Source organism: Arachis ipaensis, chromosome B02 (genome assembly GCF_000816755.2).
Source record: "Arachis ipaensis cultivar K30076 chromosome B02, Araip1.1, whole genome shotgun sequence".
NCBI classification, from domain to species: Eukaryota; Viridiplantae; Streptophyta; class Magnoliopsida; order Fabales; family Fabaceae; genus Arachis; species Arachis ipaensis.
In genome coordinates this window covers 57005764-57023618 of record NC_029786.2, presented here as the reverse complement: position 1 = coordinate 57023618, position 17855 = coordinate 57005764, and the positions used below count along the sequence as shown (strand labels likewise).

The window sequence follows — 17855 nt, the reverse complement described above, 5'->3', positions numbered from 1 at the left end:
TCCAACATTGGGGATGACGAAATAAGATAAATTCTTGTTAAGTATTGTTATGATTAATGACTAGGATAGAAAGCCTATGATCTCAAACCTTGCCACGAATGTCTCTCTTTATTAATTGCTTTCTTTAATTGCTCTCTTTACTTTTCTTGTCATTTATTTTATTGCCCCTTTTATCAACCAAACCCCTTGTTCTTCATAGCCAATATTGACCACTTTATTGCAATTCCTTGTGAGACGATCCGGAGTCTAAATACTTCGATTAATTTTCATTGGGGTTTGTTATTCGTGACAACCAAATTTTTGATTGGGAGGATTGTTTGTTGGTGTAGAATTATACTTGCAACGAGAATCCATTCAATTGAGAAAATTCTATACCGTACAAAGAAATCTCTTCATCAAAATGGCGCCGGTGCCGGAGAGTTGCAATGGTGCTATGTTATTGGCTATTGTGAATATGTGAATATGTTTGCCTTTTGTTTGTTTGTTATTTTTTGTTAGGCTTAGTATTTGTTGCTTATTTTGTTAGCCTTTGTTTTTATTTGCTATTATGAATTCACATCCCTTTGGCTATGAGTCTGGTTACAACTATGTTATAGGGAATAGAAGCTCCAATGGGGATGTGCATCAAGAATTTGGGAATCAAAGATGGGAGGAGCCTCAAGGGATTGATCAACCTTATTGGCAACAACCCCCTCCGGTTTCTTATAGGTATAATTCTAATCCTAATGCATATCAATCTAATGGATGTGGTGACCCTTATTGTGATTGTCAACAACCACCACCACATGCCTATGAACCACCCCCTCAACATGACTTTGAACCACCTTACTCACAAGCCCCCTACCACCAAACACCTCATTATGACCCTAATTCTTATCCACCATTCCAACACAATTACTCTCAAGAACCACCTCAATATACACCACCTCTATGCCCTTACCAAGATGAACCAGCTTCCAATTATGAAACTTTTCTCCCAAACAATGAACCTTCTTTTTCCACACCACCTCCAATGGATGATTCTCTCCAAGAATGTTTTAGTTCTTACATTCGAAGGCAAGAAGAGAACCAAAAGGAGTTCAAGGAGTTAGAAGCCAAGATAGCTACCATAGCGGAAGCCGTTCGCAATATGGTCTCCTCCCGCCTAAGCCTATGCGATCAAGGAACTCCCATTGTTGAATGTGGAGAAGCAATCAAGGAGCATAGTGAGGGAGTGAGTTTAGAGCTTCAAGGTGTAGAAGAAGGGTTGAAACAAGGATTGCCACAAGGGGAGGAAATCAAGATAATTGAGCCGGAAGAAGTTGAAGCCTTAGGAGATGTTGGAAGTCCATGGGAATGTGGAGTCATATAGCCCTCTTCCAAGAAGCTTGACATTGATGTTGAGGAGGGTGTACAACCTCCAAGACATATCATGGTTGAAGACTTTGAAGAGGTTGACCAAGAGATGGATTCAATCATTGAGAAATTCTTATGTACAATTGAATCCTTCCCCCTTGGGCTTGACATAGAAGGTAAGGAAAAAGATACCTCACCTCCCATACCTTTGGTAAGCAATGAAGAAGAGATTGAATTGGAAGGAAGCTACCAAGAGGAAGAGGTTGAGCAAGAAGCAAGCTCTATCATGGAAGATGCATCCACACCAACCAATGTGTCTTTTACTCCCTCATTGTGTTATGAAATTGATGACAAGGAGGATCATGCACAACCTCCAACACATGGTTCGAGCAATGAAGGGTGTATAGAAGAAGTTGGTGAGCAAGGAATTGAAATTAAAGAAGCTTGCAAAGAGGTGAAAGTTGCAAAGGAAGACCACAAGGGAATGGACCTCGCATTGGCTAAGTATGGGGAGGTCCCCCCTTCCTAAGTCACCATCCAACACAACATTCAAATGGGTAAAATTCTTATCCCTAAGCTTTACCTTCTCACTTGAATATGGTTTGATTGAAAATGATGGTCAACTTAGAGCCCTTTGTGGAGTTAAGAGTAAGAGAGAGTTATGTAATGGTTGGAGACATCACTCTAAGTTCATGATGGTTGCATGCTCGAAGTTGAATAGCAATGGTTGGTGTAGAACCAAATTGCATGGGTCTAGGAGAATGTTTGGATGCTCAATTGAGAATTCACAAGCCTTGTCACCCAAATTTAACTATGGTAGTCAACGGAAAGATGGGTGCAAGAACAAGGTTTGGGACCCCGGAACCCATTTCAACATTCAACACTCTTGGAGCCTTGTCATTTACTTGAGCTTACTTGAAGGCCTTGTGCGCCTAATTTGGGATCCCGGTGGACATTGGAGATGCAAACAATGGTGGGAATTCAAGGATGAATTCAAGCATAAACCACCCTAGCAAGGACCCCCATTAATAGTCCAACTTAAGGACTTAAACTAAAAGTGCTAGGTGGGAGACACCCCGACCATGGTAAACTCTTTCCACTCTCTTTTAGATTTGGTTAATAAGTGATTGGAGTTGCCATTGTAGGTAGTTTTTGTTATTTTCTATATTCTTATACATTTTGCTTTGATTGATTGGTTGTTTCTTAGTTTGTTTTGATTAGTTTAGTTGTTGTTGAATTGCATTTTGCTTGTAGTATAAGTTTTGTTTTTAGTGTATTTGAAATTTTTTTCAAAAAAAAAAACTAAAAAGATTTGTTGTTAAATTTGATTTGTGATTGTTTTAGAATGCTTATAGATTAGGAGAGTGCCCTGTTTTTGAAAAAAAAAAGGGGGCATCCGCGGGCGGGCGTGCTGTGCGCGTGCGCGTCGGTGGTGCATTTCACACTCCTAGTACAAAAACCAGAGAGTTGTGCCAAAGTTGTGCCTACTCTATACCCGCGACCTACCGTGCAAGCGTACGTGACGCGTCCGCGTCGCTCGCCAACTTCATCAAGCACGCGTACGCGTACTGTGCGCGTCCACATCGCTTGTTCCTTCTGCCAAACTGCACATCAGCGCGTAAGCGTGCATGACGCGTCCGCGCTGGTAAAAAAAAGTTTTTTTCTCGTCTGCCATTTTCTTTTGTTTATCGCATTCGTATACTTCTATTCTTTACACTTCAATTTTGTTTCTATAGCCTGTTTTCAATTTTTTTTCTAAGTCTCTTCTTTCAATAAATGTGTTGCATTTTCCTACTCAATTGTTGAGAATTTCTTGATTAATCTTGGTGCTTCTTGACTTGTTTGATATTGTTGGGTGATGAAACTTTTAAATCAATGCTTAATCTTGTATGACTCTTATATTCTTTGTACATTGATATGAACTTGCATGTCTTTCATGACCCACTCTTTCTAGTTGAACTTGATGATTTTGAGTACTCTTCATGATTTGACTTTACTCTTACATCAAGTGTTAATTGATATGCCCATTACCTATATTGCTCTCTCACTTACATGCGTAGCTAACATGTAGTGAGAAGCTTACTCTTATTTGGCATTAGCCCCCGCCTATTTTCTACTTGCTTTGATATCTTTGATGTAGGCTTAATTATCCTTCTTTCTCTTTCCTTTTAGGTTGGCCACTAAGAAGGAAAGGATTGGAAAGGCTTCTAAATGGGGTTAAAAAAGTTTTTCTCTTTTCTCCAATCTTCTTTTATTGCATTTTCTTGTTTTCATTCATTGCATTTTAATTTTATTTTTGTAACTTGTTTTCCCTTTTATTTTCTAAATTTCTTATTTTAATATTGGTATTGAATTCTTTTACTCAATTGTTGAGAATTTCTTGGTTAATCTTGGTGCTTCGTGACTTGTTTGGCATTAATTGTAATATTTTCTCTACACACAAGATTAGTACTTTAGTCCTTCCTGACTCATGATCCCTTGTTTTTATACCTCATCATCAGTGAGTTAGGATGGGACCAATTGCTCTCATGCTTATCACTAATCTTGTTTGTATCAATTATTGATTAAGCTTGATGCAACATGCTCTTCATGTTATTCACCTATGCTTTGACTTTCCTCTTGCATCAAATATTAGCTGATATGCCCTTTGCCTATATTGCTCTCTCACTTACATGCGTAGCTAACATGTAGTGAGAACCATAATCTTATTTGGCATTAGCCCCCGCCTATGTTCTATTTTTTTTGATATCTTTGTTATAGGCTTAATTATTCTTCTTTCTCTTTCCTTTTAGGTTGGCCACCAAGAAGGATAGGAATGAAAAAGCTTTTAAATGGGGCAACAAACAAGTTCATCCACACAACCTTTTGAAGGAGCTCATCAATTGTAGCAACCCGTCCACCTTACTCTTCTTTGCATGCACCGAGGATGGTGCAAATTTTTAAGTGTGGCGAGGTCGTCCGATCGATCTCCATGGGTAACAACCTCCTTTTTCAACACCAATTTCTTTGTTAGTTAGTTGTTGCATTGCATGATAGGTTGCATGTTAGTTATAATTTGTATATATTCTATCATTTCTTTTTATGTTAGGACTACTTGGTTAAGGTGATGATTTCTTTTCCAAGAAAAATTGTTTTTAGGGCACCCTACCAATTGAAAAAAAAAAATTGTGATAAACTTGCTTGAAGAATGTATTTTAGAACATGGTTTTTGAGCTAAGAACACAAGCATGTGAGTTTTGAGCTAAATTGTGTGGTTACATCTTATAACCACTTATTTCCATTCTTGTGTGCATTATTCTCTTTCTATGATTGTAATCTTTGATTTGTTTGATTCTTTATGTCCATTATTCTATGTATACATGCATTTATATGATTGAGGCCATCATTTCATTTAGCTCACTTACCCAAATAGCCTACCTTTCATCAACCATTGTTAGCCAAATTTGAGCCTATTTAATCCCTTTTATTCTTAATCTTAGCACATCACTACTCCTAAGTAAAAAATAATAAATGCCCTTAATTTGGATCTTTGATTAGCTTAGGCTAGTGAGGGTGTGTATCATTTGGGAATGGGGAACTTGGGAACATTGGTTTAGGTAAAAGTGTGCTTTGTACTTTTATTGAGAATATTGGGAATTGGGTACATATTCATGCACTATATGTAAAACCATATGCATTGATATGTTTGTATATACTTTGAAAAAAAATGTGTGAAAAAAAATGTGTGAAAAAAATGAAAAAAAATATAGAAAAAAAAATGTAAAGAAAAAAAAGGCAATAAAAAGGGGACAAAAAATGCCCCAAAGTAAAGTAATAATAACAATGCATATGGAATGTGAATTAAAGAGAATGCATGAGTATGTGAAAAAAGTGGGAATCATGGGTAGTTAGGCATTGTATTAGAATTGTATAGGTTGTTATATGTGTTAGGTGAGAGCTTAGGCTAATCAAAGATTCAAATTTCAAGCTCACTTGACCATATGCATCCCTACCTTTACCCTAGCCCCATTACAACCTATGAACAAGTCCTCATGATGAATGTATGCATGCATTGAATAATTGTTGATTGTTTGATGAAAAACAAATCATGGAAAGCATGATTAGAAGAGAATTGAGTGATCGACCCTATACACTTGAGCGATTAGAGCGGATACACTTCCGGTGAGGGTTCGATGCTCAATTCCTTGTTCCCGGCTTTCACGAGCTTTTCTTCTTGCAAGTCTACTTGTACTTTATTTTGATATTTGAATTTGTAGGATTCATGAGTCATCATACTACTTAGCCCTACATGTGCATATGTGTTCTTGGAGATTGATTTGCTTTTGACCAAGTAGGTAGAATCATTTTGCAATTAGTTGCATTCATATAGATAGGTGCATATAGTTTCTTTACATTGAAGAAATGTTCATACCCCTTTTCTTGTCCTTCTTATTCTTAGCATGAGGACATGCTTGGTTTAAGTGTGGGAAGATTTGATAAACCCCAATTTTGTGGTTTATCTTGTGCTTAATTTGGGAGATTTTATCACTTTTTCTCACATTTATTCAATGAAATAGCATGGTTTTGCAATTCTCCCTTGATTTGTGCTTAAATGTAAAAACATACTTTTTAGGCCTTAAAATAGCTAAATTCAATTCACTTTAATTTCATTCTATGCCTTGATGTGTTTGTTGAGTGATTTCAGGTTCATAAGGCAAGTATTGGATGGAAGAAGTGAGGAGAGAAGCATGCAAAGTGGGAGAACTCATGAAGAAATGAAGGAACCGTAAAGCTGTCAACCCTGACCTCTTCGCACTCAATCGATCATAACTTGAGCTACAGAGGTTCAAATGAGGCGGTTTCAGTTGTGTTGGAAAACTAACATCTGGGGCTTCAAAATGATATAAAATTTGTCATATTTGCTTCACGTTTAAAGGGGCGCACGTGCACTGTACATGTGCGCGCTGATGTTGCACGTGGGTCCATTTTGGGCAACTTGTTGGGGGCGATTTCTGAAGCATTTTTTGGCCTAATCCAACTCATTTATAATGCTATTTCATGCAGAATTCAAGCTTGGATAAGGGGGGAGCAATTGTTTGTAGTATAGCATCATGTAGGTTAGTTTCTAGAGAGAGAAGCTCCCTCTTCTCTCTATAATTAGGGTTCTTAGGCTCAATTCCATCTCAGATCTAGGCATGATTTCTTAAATTCATCTTGTTTCCTTTACAATTTCTTGTTTCTACTACTCTATTCTTCTTAGTTCTCTTGTCATTTTTACTTTTATGTCTCTTTTATGTTTATGAATACTCATGTTGGATTTTGTTTACATTTAATGAAATTTATGTTTGATGTTCTTTTAATTGTTTATTTGAGTTGTGAATTTACTTTTCTTGCAATTGATAGTTGGTAGATTTATTACTCTTGCACTTTTACCATGCTTTCCATTTGTACCCACCAAGTATTTGACAAAATACTTGGTTGGGCTTTAGAGTAGATTTTGAGCATTCTTGGCTTGGGAAGAGTAATGGGGCAATCTTGAGTCATTAATACCCAATTTAGATTGGTGATCTAGAGTTGTTAGTTAATATCATTTTCAATGACTCTAATCTCTTGCTAATTCAATTAGTGAGTTGATTAGGATTTTTTACTAGAGATTAACTAGTCTTGCTTGACTTTCTCTAATGGAAGATAACTTACACCTTCTTCCAACATTGGGGATGACGAAATAAGATAAATTCTTGTTAAGTATTGTTATGATTAATGAATAGGATAGAAAGCCTATCATCTCAAACCTTGCCACGAATGTCTCTCTTTATTAATTACTTTCTTTAATTGCTCTCTTTACTTTTCTTGTCATTTATTTTATTGCCCCTTTTATCAACCAAACCCCTTGTTCTTCATAGCCAATAATTGACCACTTCATTGCAATTCCTTGTGAGACAATCCGGAGTCTAAATACTTCGGTTAATTTTTATTGGGGTTTGTTATTTGTGACAACCAAATTTTGATTAGGAGGATTATTTTTTAGTGTAGAACTATACTTGCAATGAGAATTCATTCAATTGAGGAAATTCTATACCGTACAAAGAAATCTCTTCATCACCTCTATAGCTCAAGTTATGTTTCTTTAAAGATGACTAAGTCAGGCTGCCAGGCACTTGCCATTGGACACCAATTTCACCCCGTCGCATGTGGAATGGGGGTCATGCGTACGCATGATTCCCCTTATGGCACCAGTTGTGCGTACGCATGAGGCATGTGCATGCACGACATCCCTTTTTGCTACTTGGCTTAGAATGATGATTTGCACCCTCAAATTCAGTGTTTACTATAGACTATTATATATCGTTGGAAATCTCTGGATGTCTACTTTCCAATGACACTTGAATCACCTCATTTGGTACTTTTTAGCTCAAGTTATTCTTGTTGGAGTATCAATAGGTCAGGGTTGCACATTATTTTGGAACTTTTCTTGGGATTGTTTCCCATGGTTGCTACATTCCTTGCTACTCTAAAGACCTCTTTGATTCTCCATCTCCTCTTTTGTTCTTACCTAACATCTTTCAATCATTTTCTACACTTGAAAGCACAAAGCAACTCTAAAAAGCATTGATCAAGCACCAAAAAAAAATTCTCAAACTTATTTCAAGAAAAGAAATTCTAGAAATATTGATTAAAAACTACTAAAAATGCTACTAAAAATGTGCATGCATCAATAGGATCACTGATGTCAACCACTAACTTAGAAGGAGTTGAATCATCAACTTGGTAAGGTTGTTGGTCCTCCGTTCCATCGGACTAGGTGCGACCTCTTGGCAAATAAATTTAGTTTTCACAATTTAAACAATTTCAAGCATGTATTAAAACAAACAACTAAATATAATTTTCATCTTTTACAAATCAAATATATTTTAAAATAATTTTAACAAAAATTAAGCAGAGTTTCTCCTTAATTCAGAGATCTCCACTAAAATTTTTTTCAGCTTTTACAGTTTAAACAATTGCAACCATATGTTAAAACAAAGCAACATTCAAACAAACATGAAATCCTAGCCATCTTAGTGCGCATCTCCTTATTACTCTACAATTTTTCAACAAACAAGGGTTCCGAGAAGGTGCCACTAGACAACCTTCTGCCACTTCCATCCTAAAATTCTTTCATAGGAAACTAATTCCAGCATAAAACTTAAAACAATTTACCATGTCTAGAAAACAAAAAACCAACCTCAGTACTGCACAAACGACCCACGTAATAAGCAGCACGAACAATCCACGATAACACTACACAATGTTAAAACAAAAGAAAATCCTAAAACAGAGACAAAGTTAGTAAAAGTTAAAATTTAATAAACAAAATTAATAATCATAATTAATAAAAAGTCTAATTAATCCTAAATTAACTTACTTTATCTAAATTCAACTCTAAATTACTCTAACTTTAACCCTAAATTAAATTATTGAATCATCAACTTGGTAAGGTTGTTGGTCCTCCGTTCCATCGGACTAGGTGCGACCTCTTGGCAAATAAATTTAGTTTTCACAATTTAAACAATTTCAAGCATGTATTAAAACAAACAACTAAATATAATTTTCATCTTTTACAAATCAAATATATTTTAAAATAATTTTAACAAAAATTAAGCAGAGTTTCTCCTTAATTCAGAGATCTCCACTAAAATTTTTTTCAGCTTTTACAGTTTAAACAATTGCAACCATATGTTAAAACAAAGCAACATTCAAACAAACATGAAATCCTAGCCATCTTAGTGCGCATCTCCTTATTACTCTACAATTTTTCAACAAACAAGGGTTCCGAGAAGGTGCCACTAGACAACCTTCTGCCACTTCCATCCTAAAATTCTTTCATAGGAAACTAATTCCAGCATAAAACTTAAAACAATTTACCATGTCTAGAAAACAAAAAACCAACCTCAGTACTGCACAAACGACCCACGTAATAAGCAGCACGAACAATCCACGATAACACTACACAATGTTAAAACAAAAGAAAATCCTAAAACAGAGACAAAGTTAGTAAAAGTTAAAATTTAATAAACAAAATTAATAATCATAATTAATAAAAAGTCTAATTAATCCTAAATTAACTTACTTTATCTAAATTCAACTCTAAATTACTCTAACTTTAACCCTAAACTAAATTCAACCTCATTTAATAAAGAATTTTATAACAATTTTAAAAAAATCTAATTAATAAAAAATAAAAAAAACTAATTTTTTTAGATAATTACTCGCATAACTGAACCGGCAAGTGCACCGGGTCATCCAAGTAATACCTCAGGTGAGTGAGGGTCGATCCCACGAGAATTGTTGGATTGAGCAATCAGTGGTTATCCTGCAGATCTTAGTCAGGCGAATAGAAAGATAGTTGTTGTTGTTGTAGGCGCATAAACAAAACAATAAAGAAAGCAATTAAGAATTGACGTAGACACAATAGTGAGAAATCAGTTAAGGCCTCGGAGATGTTTATTCTTCCGAAGTAATACTTCTTACTAACTACTTTAACAATGAGTGATTCATTCAATAGCAAGGCTGTAAGTGATTAAGCCAGGGGTAGTGGTTATTAATCTCCTTTGATCCAAACCAAACACCAGTTGTGATAGTTCAATATTGACGAGGGTGAAGCTCACGCAATTCAATATCTGGTGATCCTACTCAAAATACCACAGACAATGTCAGATCTTTCGGATCGAAGAATGATGCTCAGTATTCTAGCCTTAACGCCACAGAAACCTCAATTACCCATGACTAACGGAATTTTATGTCATGTATCCCAATTAGCCCAGATAACTTCTTGGAACCTGTGATGTATTCTCCAACAGTAGCTCAATACTATCCGACTAAGGCTTCGCAAGAGCTCATGTAGAATGAGGGGTCATACTCTCATTCCACCCCAGATTCATAAAGATGAAAAACGACAATACATCATAGAATAGAATCAAACATGTATTAAAGTAAAAAAGTAATAATATTAATCCATGGGAATGAGCAGAGCTCCTATCCTTAACCTAGGAGGTTCAGTTGCTCATGCTTTAAGAATTTGCAATGTAATGTGTCTATGCTTCTCCCCTCTTGGGAGGCATGATCCTCAGGAGGAAGAAAGTCCCTTATTTATAATAAAAACTCTAAGACTAACTTAAAAGATATTGTTTTTAATTGAAAATTACAAAAAGAAAATAAAATAAGCTAAGAAATGCTAAAATCTACTTTCGGACCCACTTGGTGAGTGTTTGGGCTGATGCCTGGCGTCTAACTCAAGTTCTGGGCATTCAACTTTGGTTCCTGCTCCTTGGCTGGCGTTGAACGCTAGTTTTGGGCGTTCAACTTGGGAGGTTGGTCCTTCTTGGGCGTTGAACACCAGAAAGGAGGTAAGTTGGGTGTTCAACGCCCATTTTGGCAGTCCTTTCCATAGAAAAGTATAGATTATTATATATTGCTGGAAAGCTCTGGAAGTTAGCTTTTTAACGCCGTTAAGAGAGCATCAATTGGACCTCTGCAGCTCCAGAAATGCTCGTTTGAATAGATGGAGGTCAAGATTTGACAGCATCTGCTATCCTTTCTTTGCCTCTGAATCAAACTTTGCCAAAACTTACCAAATTCACCCAAAAATTATCTAAAATCATAAGAAAAACACAAAAACTCAAAGTAGCATCCAAAATGTGAATTTTTCACTAAAACCTACTAAAACATAATAAAACTTAACAAAATATAACTAAAAATACTAAGAAAATAGTACCAAAAAGGGTATAAAATATCCATTCATCAAGGAGAGAGAAGACAAAAGATGAGAGGAGAGGAAAGGAGAGGAGAGAGAGAGAGAGAGATAGAGGATTCGTAAAATGAAGGGGAAGGTCCTGTGTTTCAAATTTATCCCAAATTTATCGTCGAATTTATTGGCAATAAAATCCAATGGTAATGATATGATAGTTACCAAAATAACATGTTTTATTTTTTTGGCGTTATCAACGTATTTTTCAGCAGGTAAATCTGACGGTTAATTTGGCGTCGTTAAATTTGCTAATCGCGCTAAAACTTACCGTCGAATTTTGGGACAAGCGACAAAATCCAACAGTATTATTTTGGCCAAACAAAATATTATAACAATTCCACATAAAATCTGACGATAAATTTGCCGAAACCATCCCACACAAAATTCGACAGTAATCAGCAAATTTTTTGTAGTGAATTAGTCAAAATAATTTGTCTAATCTTTTACTTATGAATTTCATTTTCATATCATCACTTTTTTATCTGCCAATTATTTTCTATTTAACTTGGTCACATGTAAATTTTTATTATTTTATTATTTTCGTTATTTTTCACAAATTTCTTTAAACAAAAATAATAAAAACAGAAACTAAAATTAAGAACACAAAACAAATTTGTAAAATCTCCAAATCTCAACTATTATATTCAGTTTTGAGAGTGTAACAAATTTTTTCTCTATTTTACCATCAAATTTAATAAAAAATATGTGATCAAATTATCTTTTACTATTAAAAAGATTATTAAAATTCTTAAATGTTATTGTTTAACGGGTTGTCAAATATGCAATAGAAATATTTTTTTTTCAAAGTTAAGAGTGAAACTCGAACTCAAAATCTATAGGTGAGGATGAAAAGATTATGTCATTTGAACTAGATCTGATTGGGCAATATGCAATAGAATTATAGAAGTTTGAAACGTATTTTCTACAAACTTATATCCAAATTATTTCGGTTATTTGAGTTACAACCAAAAATAACCCTTTAATTAAACTAATCTTCCCGCTGTATATTCTTTTACATACCCTGTAAAAGATACCCTTTAAAAGAGCATGAAACGGACGATAAATGGGTATGGTTTTCTTTGATTATTCAAATTCAAATTCAAATTATGTGCAGAATTGCAGAATCATTGAGTCAAAAAAAGATAACCCTCCATGTAATAACTTGTTTTTACATAAAAAGTTAAAAATAAAGAACTGTAGGGGAAAAGAGGAGAACTAAAAGGCACACAAACTTTGGATTAAGCAAGAAAAAGAAAATTGTGATTTGGTAGTGGAAGAATGCGTAGAAAGGGGAGGGTGGGCTTAATCGAATGCTTGAATTCTGGAATGTGAACGAATAGATGGATGGACTGAAAAGAAAGAAAAGTGTAGTGCGGTATCTCAATTAAGTCACCTAAGATTAAGAATTGTTAATAAATTTTCGATTTCACAATTTTACAAACTTATATCCAAATTCTTTTGGATAATTGAGTTTGAATAAAAAATAGTTTAATTAATCTAATTTCGCTGCCATATATTTTTTAATAATTTTTAGTTATTAATTATGCAATATTTAGAAGTATGTAAAGTTAATCAGAATAATTTTTACAATTAATATTGGAGCATGCAAATTAACAATCACAATTATTTGAAACCCTGTAATAGGATATAAACCCTAAGTCTACCCCAAAAAAGTTATGTATAAATATAAACCCTAACTCTGCAAAAGAGCATGAAACAAATGATAAAATGTGATATATGGTTTTATTGTATCACAACAGTGAAATTCAAATTCAAATAATGTGCATAATTGCAAACCCATTGAATCGGAAAAAAAAGTTAATCCACCTCGAAAGAAGGAATTTTTTACAAAAAAAAAAATGTAAAATAAAGAATTAAAGGCGCAACAAAACATGGGTTAGGCAGAAACAAAGAAAACTGGGATTCCGGAAATGAAGAATGCGAAGAAATACGGGATTGGAATGGATGGATGGATGGACTGAAAAGAAAGAAAAATGCTGCAGGTGGGATCTCAATGAATTCACCCAAGGAAAAATGTTAATAACTTCATTTTCACAATTTTTTGGTGACAACGTATAGGAGAGTTGAAAGAAGAAATACCACAATTTTACACTTCTCTGCAAATATTTAGAATTTGGCAATAATAGTGATAAGTATCAAAAGAAGAGAGGGACAAGGAGATGACAGAAAATATAATTTTTGGTGGAAGTCACTAATTTTCCACCTAATCATTTCATTGTGCATTCTATTACAAGGATCAGAAATTGTTAAATTAGGAAGAATTTTCCGTCCATCCTATTAAAGGCGTAAACTTTTCATCTCATCAAACCAATAGCTTTAATAAGGGAGGGAACAATGCCAAGTGATATTTTTCTAATAATTTGATACTATGACAATAAAGGAACTATAAAGTTAACTCCAAAATGATGCACATAGCTTCCTTTCTAAAAGTTTAACACAGGACATTATCTACAGGACATGTAAAGTTTTATCCATCATACCAGCAAAAAGATCATCCCTATTTTGCTCCGTCAAAACAATTTTATCTAGAGCAGTAAATTTAGCATCCTATTCAGCTCCATATCAAAATACTTTTATCTTAGTGCACCAAATTGCCTTCCCTAATTAGCTCGATGATGCTTGAGGTTTCTCCATTTATCCTTCAAATCAACCTTCAAAATAGCCACAATTCAGAAAGCATAAGATTAACAGAAGAAAATATCCACAGTTTTCAAGTGCTTAAAGGGTACTCACATCAGTTCTCTCTTCAAATACATCAATGTGAGTACTAAGGATTAACTTCCAGTTTCCTTCACCATACCTGCATAGGAGAAAAACAGGGTGAATGAGAATATGAATTTCTAATACCTGGAAAATTATTAAGTGTGATACCTATTTTGAAATCTAAGTGATCGCTTGTTTCCGATTCTCTTTTTTTATTCAGGCAGAAAGGACAGCAGTGAGGACTTGTTGCCGGTTGCCTAGGCTGAACAAGTAGAAATGAAAGTTCCTCATGAGCAAGACCCACTGCTGTAGCTCCGCTCACTCGGTCAATTATGTTCTCCCATTAGTTATTCTCTATCCAAACTTTTCTTCATAATTAGTTACATCCAAACATAATCCCCCTCCCCCTCTCTTTCCAAAAACAATCTCCAAAACTTAAAATGAATTTTTTTAATTACTATTTTCAGAAGTTTATCCAAAAGCACTCTAGTTGTACAGCAGTATCATTGCAAGTCATATTATCATATTACAGTAATATATTACAAATGATTCTATTATTCTTGAGAATAGTTTGATAAATTTAAAAATATTTACCCTATGAACTATATCTGTCTAACTATTGTAATGAAAAACGAAATGAAAACTTATGGTTTTACTAGTTTCAAACAAGCACTTACTGATTCACAGCAGACCTCAGTGTTATTTCTTCAAACTCACTCCATCTTTTCTTTTTCCTCCTTATTATTATGTCCTGTGGTTCATATTTTCTCAATGGAGAGATTTTCCATTTCTTGGGGCTAGGCAAATGAAACTTGGTGGCATGATCTGATGCTCCATCCAAACCCTGTTCTGATTCATTACACTGCATGGAAGAATCAATAAATGATACAAGAATGCAACTATGGCAAGGTTCATCATAAATCAAATAAAGAACAACCACTACAAAATAATAATAATTGCAGAATGAGTACCTCTTCAGCAGAAGCAGTTGCAAAACCATGTTGATCACATAAATCTGTATCTGCACCCACATTTCCAGTTGGTGCACCTGCAATCTTATGAATTGGGGCCTCCTTAGTCTGATTTTCATTTGGTGCTTCTTCTGTGATCTGGTTTACAATCAGTGCTTCAGTAGTCTGATTTTCACTTGGGGATTCTTTAGTTTGATTTTCATCCAGTGCTTCTTCTATGATCTGATTTTCAATTGGGGATTCCTCAGTCCGATTTTCATTTGGCACTTCTTCTGTAACCTGATTTTCAATCAGTTCAGTAGTCTGGTTTTCAATTAGGGCTTCCTTAGTTTGATTTTCATCCGATGCTTCTTTTGTTATCTGATTTTCAATCAGTGCTTCAGTAGTCTGATTTTCAATCGGGGCTTCCTCAGTCTGAATTTCACTTGGTGCTTCTTCAGTGATCATATCTTCAATCAGTGCTTCAGAAGTCTGATTTTCAATTAGGGCTTCCTCAGTCTGAATTTCACTTGGTGCTTCTTCAGTGATCATATTTTCAATCAGTGCTTCAGAAATCTGGTTTTCAATTAGGGCTTCCTTAGTTTGATTTTCATTCGATGCTTCTTTTGTTATCTGATTTTCAATTAGGGCTTCCTCGGTCTGAATTTCACTTGGTGCCTCTTCAGTGATCATATTTTCGACCCGTGATTCAGTAGTCTGAATTTCTGATGGAGCTTCCTTAGTTTGATTTTCATTTCGTGCTTCTTCTGTGATCTCATTTTCTTCATTTGGTGGTTCTGTTCTCTGAATACCAAAAGTTGCTTCTGTATCCCAATTTTCTTTCGGTGCTTCTGTAGTTTGTTTTTCAATAGGAAGCTCCTCCACATTCCTATTGTTCACTGCAAATCTCAATATGCAAATGCAATGCATTAGATAAAGGATACATTCATCTTCTTATAAGTTGCAAAAACGGTTTCAGGATTCAAACCGAAGCGAGGAAGCAAGTAATACTTAACATGCCAAAAATACGAAGATATCACAATTTAAAGAAGAAATCAAAGCAAGTGCAAACAGCAAAGGAGCAATGTTCAAATTAAAACCTCTTTGGAGGAAAGCAAGCGCACTAGGTTCCTGTTTATCGCCATCAAGCTCATGGGTTTGACAGTTGTTACCGTATAAATCAGCGAATAATGCTATTTCATCAAAATAAGGAGCCAAGTTTGCTGAGGCTTCAAGCAAATAAAGCTTAAGCTTCCAAATGGCATCTTCCCTACCATTATAGCTTTCCAACCTCTTCAAAACCTTGGGATCCGAAAGCGAAGCCTCAATGTCATCCCTCCACCGCTTCAGCTCCGCCGTGTACAGTCGGCACCCGACGCCCGAGGAGGAGGAGGATTCCATACACGGAATGTGACCACGCCAGATCCCGTTTATGGCGTTTACATATGCAGATTTGTTGGATATGACGTCACGTGAAGAGCACGTGCCAAGGTACTTGAGCGTGCATTCCACAGCGACGGCACAATAGGCAGCGGAGAAGGAAGCGGAAACGGGAGAGCCTAAGCGATAATCGAGTTCTTCGAGAACTTCGAGTTTATGGAGCATGTCTTCATGAATGAGAGCAGTGTGACGTAACTCCTCTATGAGGAGGTTGAGGAGAGAGCCCTTCATGCAGCGGTAAACGTAAATTCGTTTAAGAGCAGTGATTTCGGTTCCCATTTTGCTATCTGAGGGACACAACTCTCTTCTCTTCAGTTACAGTAAAAATGCGCCGGACTCCTGACGGAGTACTGGAAGACAACACAAGCAAACGGGAGGAAAGCAGGACCAAGGTCGGTGAGGACGGGTGAGGGTGGTTTTACGCTTTTACAGCTTTACAGCATAGGAGAAACCTATCGGCTCAATTTTTCTGATGGCGTTTTGGATGATATTTCCAAGTTGATTGATAGAAGAAATTTATAGTAGGGCAAATTACCAAAATAGTTCTAACGTTTAAAATCCCCAATCTAATCTCTTTAATTCAAATAATTATTTGAAATCTATCTATCTACTTAATATACTAAAATTGGGTTTTTCCCCAACTAATAAAAGTGAGGTGTCACTTTTTCGTAAACTCATTTTCTCTCCAAAATAAATGCATTTAATGAATAATGCATAATTATACTAATTTAGGAAAATATCTTTATTATAATTATATAAAATCAATATTTAATACATTATTAAACTAATTATCAATCGAAAATATTTTTAAACATTTTAATTATATTTATATCCTTCTAATTCTTATTCATTATCCAATGATTTTATTAGTGGCAAGTTGTTAACCCATTTATATTGATAATAATAATAATTTTATTAGGATAAATATCAAATTCTATTCCTAATATAAAAATATAAAATTTAATTTCTTCTATTTTTATTTTACCACTATAAAAGACCATGTATGCTAGAAGAAAATATCATTCGTTTACCAATTACTCTTTCATTTGACAACAATTCTTTTTCTTCCTATTAGGCGTCGTTGCAAGAAGGCAACTATCGTGGACATAAACTACCACACTCTCCAACTTTCGTGCTCATCATTCGGAGCTATATAAGATATGTTATCTATGAAGTATTTATAGACCATGGTGTTATCATGTATGCATAAATAAAAAATGTTTCGTATTTAAATTTAAGTCATTTACCTGTTTGTGGTATATTGTAGTGTGAAATTACTTTCAATATGTGTTGTGTAATGATATTATGTTCTAATTTAAGCTTTTACTTTAGAATTGTATTATGATTTTATCTCATCATTTTTTCTTAGATATCAAGTTGACGTATTTTTATTTATTATTATTATTGAAACGGGTGTGATATGAAATGTACCAAAAAAAAACTCTCACATTCAATTTATTATTTTATTGTAGTCTTCTATCTATTCTATTTATTTTTATTTTTTTCTTATTCATTTTATTTTATTTTTAAATGTTATATAATTTATTATAATTTATACCAATCTATCTACTTAATATACTAAAATTAGATTTTTTCCCAACTTATGATGGTGAGGTGTCATTTTCTCGTGAATCCATTTT

At 34.7% G+C, this 17855-nt stretch overlaps 1 protein-coding gene across 1 annotated transcript; it reads right to left on the bottom strand.

Annotated features, from left to right (window-relative positions):
* Positions 13311-16720, bottom strand: LOC107625318 (telomeric repeat-binding factor 2). The gene is made up of 5 exons (XM_016327933.2): positions 15876-16720; positions 14797-15674; positions 14503-14687; positions 13856-13922; positions 13311-13773 (listed from the first exon to the last, which is right to left on the bottom strand). The coding sequence occupies exons 1-5, from the start codon at positions 16492-16494 to the stop codon at positions 13723-13725; spliced, it is 1800 nt and encodes a 599-aa protein (XP_016183419.1). The 5' UTR covers positions 16495-16720; the 3' UTR covers positions 13311-13722.

Bases quoted from the DNA above. Each gene is read 5' to 3' on its own strand.
- LOC107625318 (XM_016327933.2), bottom strand. From the start codon at position 16,494: ATGGGAACCGAAATCACTGCTCTTAAACGAATTTACGTTTACCGCTGC. The intron at 13,923-14,502 runs GTAAGTGCTTGT...TCTCCTATGCAG, and splicing joins CTGAGGTCTGCTGTGAATCA to GTATGGTGAAGGAAACTGGA. The intron at 13,774-13,855 runs GTGAGTACCCTT...GCTATTTTGAAG, and splicing joins TATTTGAAGAGAGAACTGAT to GTTGATTTGAAGGATAAATG.